Source organism: Procambarus clarkii, chromosome 52 (genome assembly GCF_040958095.1).
Source record: "Procambarus clarkii isolate CNS0578487 chromosome 52, FALCON_Pclarkii_2.0, whole genome shotgun sequence".
Classification (NCBI taxonomy): domain Eukaryota; kingdom Metazoa; phylum Arthropoda; class Malacostraca; order Decapoda; family Cambaridae; genus Procambarus; species Procambarus clarkii.
The window spans coordinates 29,551,961-29,562,056 of NC_091201.1; the positions used below are offsets into that span (position 1 = coordinate 29,551,961).

The window sequence follows — 10,096 nt, forward strand, 5'->3', positions numbered from 1 at the left end:
CAATAACAATCACCTACACAGTAACAATCACCTACACAATAACAATCACCTACACAGTAACAATCACCTACACAACAACAATCACCTACACAATAACAATCACCTACACAATAACAATCACCTACACAGTAACAATCACCTACACAGTAACAATCACCTACACAGTAACAATTACCTACACAGTAACAATCACCTACACAATAACAATCACCTACACAATAACAATCACCTACAGACACAACCAAAGCCCCGCCCCACAAGACCCTAACCATACAGCACTATCTTCCTTGCCACGCGATACATAAAGAACTATGAGAGTAATAACTTGCTGTAGTTTTTAAAGTACAGGAAAAGACCCGCCATGGGCCGTCCCACAATGCCTCCTGTCCCGTCACCTGGTTCTCCTCCCTCCTCCCCATCCCATCAGATGGCAACACACCCAGTTAAACTGTCAACCACCTGTCAACCACCTGTCATCACCAGCTGGTGTGTGTGCCTGCCTCTTGCCCCCGGGTAGGGAAGGTCGGGCATCACAATACCTCATACACAAATATATAAACAGATATGATGTTACTGCTAATTATGTCATGTACGTGCGCAGCACCAGCCTGGAGTACGTACGCGGCACCAGCCTGGAGTACGTACGCGGCACCAGCCTGGAGTACGTACGCGGCACCAGCCTGGAGTACGTACGCGGCACCAGCCTGGAGTACGTACGCGGCACCAGCCTGGAGTACGTACGCGGCACCAGCCTGGAGTACGTACGCGGCACCAGCCTGGAGTACGTATGCGGCACCAGCCTGGAGTACGTACGCGGCACCAGCCTGGAGTACGTACGCGGCACCAGCCTGGAGTACGCGCGCACCACCAGCCTGGAGTACGCGCACCACCAGCCTGGAGTACGTGCACCACCAGCCTGGAGTACGCGCACCACCAGCCTGGAGTACGTACGCACCACCAGCCTGGAGTATGTACGCACCACCAGCCTGGAGTACGTGCACCACCAGCCTGGAGTACGCGCACCACCAGCCTGGAGTACGTGCACCACCAGCCTGGAGTACGCGCACCACCAGCCTGGAGTACGTACGCACCACCAGCCTGGAGTATGTACGCACCACCAGCCTGGAGTACGTACGCACCACCAGCCTGGAGTACGTACGCACCACCAGCCTGGAGTACGCGCAGCACCAGCCTGGAGTACGCGCACCACCAGCCTGGAGTCTCCTCTCCACGTAAAGAAGCATATAACAAAGTTCAGCAGTAAGGGACAAAACTGGTCCCAAGACTGGTCCCAAGACTGGTCCCAGGACTGGTCCCAGGACTGGTCCCAGGACTAGTCCCAAGACTGGTCCCAGGACTGGTCCCAGGACTGGTCCCAGGACTGGTTCCAGGACTGGTCCCTGGACTGGTCCCTGGACTGGTCCCAGGACTGGTCCCAGGACTGGTCCCAGGACTGGTCCCAGGACTGGTTCCAGGACTGGTCCCTGGACTGGTCCCTGGACTGGTCCCTGGACTGGTCCCTGGACTGGTCCCAGGACTGGTCCCAGGACTGGTTCCAGGACTGGTCCCTGGACTGGTCCCTGGACTGGTCCCTGGACTGGTCCCAGGACTGGTTCCAGGACTGGTTCCAGGACTGGTCCCTGGACTGGTCCCTGGACTGGTCCCTGGACTGGTTCCAGGACTGGTCCCTGGACTGGTCCCAGGACTGGTCCCAGGACTGGTCCCTGGACTGGTTCCTGGACTGGTCCCTGGACTGGTCCCTGGACTGGTCCCAGGACTGGTTCCAGGACTGGTTCCAGGACTGGTCCCTGGACTGGTCCCTGGACTGGTCCCTGGACTGGTCCCTGGACTGGTCCCTGGACTGGTCCCTGGACTGGTCCCAGGACTGGTTCAAGAACCAAGAGGACTCTGGTACACCGAGAGGCCCAGAGAACTCCACTTTACAACGCTGAAGGGAAGAAGAGACATGATAGCAACGTGCAAGATATCAAGGAGAACTGACAGTGCACAAAGATTGAACTGAAAATGGACAAGGGGGAAGACGCGGGTGGAAGCTGGAAACGCAGACGGGCCAAGGACGTCAGGAGACGCAGACGGGCCAAGGACGTCAGGAGACGCAGACGGCCCGAGGGACGTCAGAAGACGTAGACGGCCCGAGGGACGTCAGAAGACGTAGACGGCCCGAGGGACGTCAGAAGACGTAGACGGCCCGAGGGACGTCAGAAGACGTAGACGGCCCGAGGGACGTCAGAAGACGCAGACGGCCCGAGGGACGTCAGAAGACGCAGACGGCCCGAGGGACGTCAGAAGACGTAGACGGCCCGAGGGACGTCAGAAGACGTAGACGGCCCGAGGGACGTCAGAAGACGTAGACGGCCCGAGGGACGTCAGTAAACACTTAGTGTAAGAGTTGCCAGCAAGTGGAGGACACTGCCCACGAAAGCTCAATAACCTACTCAAAGTTCAGTTCAGTTCGTGTATTATGCCCCCCTTCCATACCCATCCTGTGAGTGGCAGTGGGAAAGGTCACAGCGGCAGTGTAACAGGTATACTAATGCCTAGGTGGAGTAGTATAAGCTAGGCGAAGAAGCTAGGCCGAGAAGCTAAAGGCGTTTCGCCGCCCGCCAAACGCCTAGCTCTCCTGCGGGTGGCGGGCGGCGGGTGGCGGGAAGCGGGTGGCGGGAAGCGGGCGGCGGGAAGCGGGCGGCGGGAAGCGGGCGGCGGGAAGCGGGTGGCGGGAAGCGGGTGGCGGGAAGCGGGTGGCGGGAAGCGGGTGGCGGGAAGCGGGTGGCGGGAAGCGGGCGGCGGGAAGCGGGCGGCGGGAAGCGGGCGGCGGGAAGCGGGCGGCGGGAAGCGGGTGGCGGGAAGCGGGTGGCGGGAAGCGGGTGGCGGGAAGCGGGTGGCGGGAAGCGGGTGGCGGGAAGCGGGCGGCGGGAAGCGGGCGGCGGGAAGCGGGCGGCGGGAAGCGGGCGGCAGGTGGCGGGCTGGGAGGGAAAGTGAGCACAAGAGCGTGCCGCCATTACTGGGAATGTGTCAGTCATTGACAACACTCGCGCCATCTTGGGTGCGTCGGCCGAGGTACAATTTCTCGAAGTAGCTGACTGTTGTATGTGTGTTTGACGCATGTTGTTAGTGGCGGTAGTGGTGGCCCACGGTGTTAACTACCAACTCTAGGAAACAAGACACTCAAACCTCTGATATAACAACTTGGAGCCCCGGGGCGGGCTTGGGGCCCCGGGGCGGGCTTGGGGCCCCGGGCCGGGCTTGGGGCCCCGGGGCGGGCTTGGGGCCCGGGGCGGGCTTGGGGGCCCGGGCCGGGCTTGGGGCCCCGGGCCGGGCTTGGGGGCCCGGGCCGGGCTTGGGGCCCCGGGCCGGGCTTGGGGTGTATACAGGGAGCGTGTTATACAAGTTTATAAAACAAATGAAGGCGATAAATTACAACACTTTCCCAACAAAGAAAAATTGAATTCATGATTCAAAAGAACTGGCAAGTAAGTCGTAGCTGCTTTGTGTCTTAATAACTCCTACGATACTCACCTGCCGGCTCTATATAATTACCATCTAAGATGCCTACCTAATTGCCGCCCAGTTGGGTGGGTGTGGAACAAGACTAGTAACTGTGTGACTCACCATACATGTACAGTGCCTCGTATAGTGACTGTTGTGAGCCTCTTGGTGAATCATTTGTGATATAAAAAGATAATTCATTATATATATATATATATATATATATATATATATATATATATATATATATATATATATATATATATATATATATATATATATATATATATATATAATCACACACAATTGTGTAACTAGCTTCAAGATATTGTCACTTGCTTAGGTAAACGAAGCCTTTACACCACCGCCCACGACATGGGTTCTTTATGCATAATAAAGACATTAATAATACCTACAGGCTCCTTAATTACCATCTAAGATGCCTACCTACAGGTAACTCGACCGGTCACCACAACAAAGAAAGATCTGGTCAACAAGGAATAAGGTAAACATTGGGTCATTAATATTTATGTCAGGATTTGACTTCAAGACGACTTGACCACTTGTTCGGAGGAGGCTCCAAACATGCTTCCTTCACCTCCAGTGGTGGTGGGTGTGGGTATGTGGGTGGCGGGTGTGGGTATGTGGGTGGCGGGTGTGATTGCGGAGGAGAAAGTACTGGGTATACACACACACACACACACACACACACACACACACACACACAGTCCTTCGGGACAACAAGAGGCTAAGCGCCACCATTCAACGATACAATAGGCACTACAGCAAGTCCCTCACTACAGCTCTATAACAACGGGGGAGGGGGTGGGGGGGGGGGGGGAGGGTTCTTAAATAAGTAGAGGAGTAGAGGAGGGGGGAGGAAAAGAGTGACATACGACAAGCCGCCGTTACGGTCGGCCGCCCGGCAGGCAATCCCTGAAAAATCACCCCCAAGGAATTCTCAAGGTTAATAAACTCATGACGTCACTCCCCCATTTTCTATTGCTCAGACAAGCTGGGGTTAAAAGTGTCGTTTGGTTGTTTCACGTTATCCAGGCGTGACGACGGGACAGGAGCTGGGATATGACGACGGGACAGGAGCTGGGATATGACGACGGGACAGGAGCTGGGATATGTCGACGGGACAGGAGCTGGGATATGTCGACAGGTCAAGGAATGAAGAAATTTTCAGGGGAAAGCGCCAAGCCATTACGACTATATAGCACTTGGAAGGGATCAGGATAAGGATTTGGGATAGGACGGGGTGGGGGGGGATAGGAACGGTGCCCAACCACTTGGACGGTCGGGGATTGAACGCCGACCTGCATGAAGTGAAACCGTCGCTCTACCGTCCAGCCCAAGTGGTTGGACTGAGACTTTAGAGTGTCAAGATGTTACCAGCGGCGTCTACAGGTCTCCCAAAAGAGTCATCACTAAGATCCATCTTATTCATGATCACAAGACAAGATCTCTCAGAAGAGACAGACTCCTTTCTCGGAATGTTTGTTGATGATGCAAAACAATTTTCAGGCAGGTTGAACACTGTACATGTTCAGGATAAAGCAGGGTTGAACGCAGGGGTGCAGGGACAAATTTGCGTAAAAGTAAATATATTGGGCAATCGGGAATGATAGATGGATCTAAATCCATAACTTGCTTCGTAAGTAGATATGAAAAAAAGGAGGATCGGGAATCACTGCATTAGACAACGAATTGCTGGTAAGACTTAGGACTTGGAGTTCGACGCTGTAAACACATTTAAGCGAGCTTACACACACACACACACAAAGGATCGGTGCTGGGACCAATTCTATTTCTAGTTTACGTAAATGACATGTTTACAGGAGTGGAATCCTACATGTCAATGTTCGCGGATGACGCAAAATTAATGAGAAGAGTTGTGACAGATGAGGATTGTAGGATCCTCCAAGAGGACCTGGACAGGTTGTAGAGATGGTCAGAGGAATGGCTACTGAAGTTCAACACGAGCAAATGTAAAGTTATGGAAATGGGATCAGGTGATAGGAGACCAAAGGGACAGTACACAATGAAGGGAAACTGCCTACCTGTGACGATTCGAGAGAGAGACATGGGAGTGGAGGTAACATCTAATCTAACTCCATAGGCACATATAAATAAGATAACGACAGCAGCGTACTCTACACTGGCAAAAGTTAGAACATCATTCAGAAACCTAAGTGAGGAGAATTTTAGGGCGCTTTACACTGCCTACGTGAGACCAGTCTTGGAGTATGCCGCGCCATCATGGAGTCCCCACCTGAAGAAACACATAAGGAAACTGTAAAAGGTTTAGAAGTTTGCGACGAGGCTTGCCCCAGAGTTACGAGGGACGGGATATGAAGAGCGCCTGAAGGAACTGAACCTTACGACACTAGAAAAAGAAGGGAGAGGGGGGGATATGATAGGAACGTATAAAATACTCAGGGGAGTTGATAAAGTGGAAATAGATGAAATGTTCATACGTAATAGTAACAGAACGAGGGGACATGGGTGGAAGCTGGAAACTCAGATGAGTCACAGAGATGTTAGGAAGTTTTCTTTTACCGTGAGAGTAGTGGAAAAATGGAATGCACTTAAGGAACAGGTTGTGGAAGCAAACTCTATTCATAATTTTAAAACTAGATATGATAGGGAAATGGGACCGGAGTCATTGCTGTAAACAACCGATGGTTGGAAAGGCGGGATCCAAGAGTCAATGCTCGATCCTGCAAGCACAAATGGATGAGTACACACACACACACACACACACACACACACACACACACACACACACACACACAGTCCTCAGACCTCAGAACTCAACATAAAAGAATAAACAATGATTTCAGGGCCAAACCGCCCCGAGCGAGGAACCGAGGCCTGCACAGCACACAGCAACCACGACCACCACCACGGCAGACTTGGGGCCCTCCGCTGGCAGAAGTCCTCGCCACATCACCACCACATCACCCCTTACCGTCACATCTTCCCCAGATTGATTTGATTGTTGCCGCCGAAGGCAGCTAGTTTATTGTGCACCCCATACTCATCCTGTGAGCGGTAGCGCAAAAGCATTACAGAGGGCACAAAAGGTCTTTATCAGACCTCATCTTAGATTATTACATAAACAATTTCTTCAATCCTTCACACCTTATAGATACAATGTCAGCTAGTTACAGAGAAAGTGCTATTACAAGAGCTACATATACACACCCATCCTACCACACATCCCAAGACAACAACATCTTATTCCTCACCATTGCATCATAGATAAACCTTCAGGAAATAAGTGTCCAGAGGTCTGTAAGGGGGGGGGGGGGTTAGAAATAGCCTAAGCTGCTCTATCTCTTTGAGATGTATTTCTGTCTTGTCTCAACATACATACTTGAACTTGTAATTCCTTACAAGTTCAACATACTTGAACTTGTAAGGAATCCCGATTGTGGTCCGTCTAATTACTTAAGGCTACTCAAAGCTTCCTAACATTACGCAAGTAATGGAGAAATATATATTTACTCGCTATAATGTTGGTGCTGAATTTAGAACGTGAAAAAAACAAATTATTTACTCGGAAATAATATAATTTGATAACGAAATTTGACGAAACTAAGTGACAGGCGACGCCATAGGAAGTCGACGATCCAAGCGAGAATGTTGTGGAGTGCCTTATCCAAGATATATTATTGTCTTGTTGTTCTATCAATATGTTCTGACATGTCAATATGTCATGACAGCCAGGGAGGCATCTTCGGTCACATGGAAGGCCAGTCAAGGTCGCGTAAGAGGAGAAAGACCTCTCTCTAAAAAAAAAAATTACAATGTGGCTCTTATCATGAGGATATTATATTCTCATTCTCATGTTCTTCCTCCTCTTGCTCATCATCTTTCCTCTTGTTTATCACCGTCAGGTCAGCAATCACCGGCTGCTGGGCGAGACTATCAGCTCCCATCATTACAAGACGTACTTAGCGGTCGGTGTGAGGCGGGTCGCAGGGTGCCGCCTCACCCTGGCCACCCACAAGGCAACTGTACCAAGTGGGTGATTGGCAAGCCGCGGAAACACACGCTCAGAATCTAGACGTCCCAGAAAGTCTCGCGGAAATGGTGGTGAAAATGGAGCCGAAACGACGCTGCGGTTGCCAGGCCCGTAGCCAAGTACACACACACGTACACACACACACACACACACACACACACACACACACACACACACACACACACACACACACACACACACACACACACACACACACACACACACACGAACCTCTCAAAACCTCCATCCCGAGAGCTTCACACAGAAGACATTATCGCTGGGGATAAAACACTGACTAGAGAACACCAACCAGTGTAGACTGCTACTGTGCTAGCTGTGACGATTGATTGATTGATTGACTGATAAGGATCAAGCCACGCAAGAGGTGGCACGGGCATGAATAGCCCGTAAGTGGTACAATTTTTTGGTTCAGTAAATCTTTTCAGTGTTCTGTAGCTCTGACCCCCAAGTTGGTGGTATTTATGTGGCGAGTGAAGCGCCGGCCATTACTGAACCGCTAGGAACATGTTGCTCTCCAAACTGGGGATGGGTCCGCAGCCCGTGGACGGAAATGTCAGGGAATGGGGAGGGGATAGAGGGAGGGGGGGGTAGGTGGCAGTTCTTTAATGTCCCATTAAGACTTGGCAGAGTGATGGGGGGTGCGGGGGAGACGGAGGAAGGTGGACAGGGGGGGGGGGGAGACAGGGGAGAGGCTGTACCATCTTCTTGAGGTTATCTTGAGATGATTTCGGGGCTTTTTAGTGTCCCCGCGGCCCGGTCCTCGACCAGGCCTCCACCCCCAGGAAGCAGCCCGTGACAGCTGACTAACACCCAGGTACCTATTTTACTGCTAGGTAACAGGGGCATAGGGTGAAAGAAACTCTACCCATTGCTGCCCACCATGGTCGAACAAGTAAACCCTTGATCACAACAGTTATGATACACGATTGTAACATGTATATTTGTATTACAATTATATTTGGCGATACATATTTATGTCTTTTTGTGTTCGCTATACATTTCGCGCGGAGCCCCTGAGGGAAGGTTGACGGTAGCCTTGGCCTCGGCCAGCACCTGGTTGACAGACGCTGCCCTCAACTGTTCACCCCCGTCCATCCATTAGTAATTGGGGGACCCGGTTGCAACCAATTGGAGGGATGGGTTCCAGAGGCATGACTAGTAGGGTGAGGTTTATCACAAGATATGGGAAGGGAGAGCTCTCAACCTGTTAACAGGAGTCACAAGTCTTCTCCTCTCGTCCTCACCTGTGTTAAAAAAAAAAAAAAGAGCGCCCCCGTCACAGAGTAACGACCTTGGCGGCTGCTACACCGTCCTGGGCTTGGAATGTTGTTGATGTTGCTGCTGCTGCTGCTATTATTGCTGCAGCTGCTGTTGGTACTGTTGCTGCTGCTGCTGACCTAAGCCCCATTAGGCAGGTGGATCCCGACCCGCCATCAGCAGGGAGGACTGATTTAAGTACTGCTCGGTACTCACCTTTCAGCGCCTGAGATACTTCGGAAAGCGGAAATACAGAGAACATATACGGCGCGCATAAATAAAGCAGCCAAGCAACACATCTCTTGTGCCAGGTGAGTACGACGGGCTCACCATAGCCGGTGCTGCTAGCAACGTTTGGTTCAGAGTAGCTGATTCTAAAACTACATCAAAAGCAACCAAGTTATTGGGACCGTTTCCATGCTTTCAAAATGTACTCTAGAAATGAGACGAGAGAGGCATCACATAATATGTATATGGAGCATACTGGAAGGCCAGGTTCCTCGTATGTACAACAAAATAACAACACACAGGAACGATATACATTGTAGGAAATGCAGAATGGAGCGCCAGTGAAGAGTAGGGCTGCCGTAGGGACAATCAGACAACACTCTCCCTAATCAGAGAACACTGTATGAACATCAGAGGTCCACGGCTCTTTTGAAATATTTTCTCACGAAAAATACTAAATATTTGCCAGAACAAAAATGGACACATTCAAGAGGCAATTAGAAGTTCCAGTAGCAATTCAAGAAGCAATTAGGTTCAGTAGCAAGTGCCAGGCCAGCTGGGCTGTAACTGATATGTGGGCCTGGACCAGCCTGGACTAGGACCGGGCTTGGGGAGTAGAGTTCCCGCAGCCTACTCCAAGTATACTCCACATATTCATTAATTAGACAAATTTATCCTTGAACCATCATTAGCTAGGCGAGTCATAATAACCTGACTGAACATACGATGACCAAACCCCACATCAGAAGATGGAGAGAAAGGCACTCACGTTTCAGTCCTTCCTGGACCATTATCACACTACTGTACTTGATAATGGTCCGGGACGGACCGAAACGTCGTCCTTTCTCCATCTTGTGATGTGTGGTTTGGTCATCATCTTGAGGTTATCTTGAGATGATTTCGGGGCTTTAGTGTCCCCGCGGCCCGGTCCTCGACCAGGCCTCCACCCCCAGGAAGCAGCCCGTGACAGCTGACTAACACCCAGGTACCTATTTTACTGCTAGGTAACAGGGGCATAGGATGAAAGAAACTCTGCCCATTGTTTCT

At 51.3% G+C, this 10,096-nt stretch overlaps 1 protein-coding gene across 1 annotated transcript; it reads right to left on the reverse strand.

The window, feature by feature from the left end:
- Nucleotides 1-1,333: 1,333 nt before the first annotated feature.
- On the reverse strand, nucleotides 1,334-3,059 carry LOC138352208 (serine/threonine-protein kinase fray2-like). The gene is made up of 2 exons (XM_069304487.1): nucleotides 3,024-3,059; nucleotides 1,334-1,948 (listed from the first exon to the last, which is right to left on the reverse strand). Exons 1-2 carry the CDS (start codon nucleotides 3,057-3,059, stop codon nucleotides 1,334-1,336), a joined length of 651 nt encoding a protein of 216 aa, XP_069160588.1.
- Between the last annotated feature and the right edge of the window lie 7,037 nt (nucleotides 3,060-10,096).

Bases quoted from the DNA above. Each gene is read 5' to 3' on its own strand.
- LOC138352208 (XM_069304487.1), bottom strand. From the start codon at position 3,059: ATGGCGCGAGTGTTGTCAATGACTGACACATTCCCA. The intron at 1,949-3,023 runs GTAATGGCGGCA...TCTTCCCTTCAG, and splicing joins CAATGACTGACACATTCCCA to CGTTGTAAAGTGGAGTTCTC.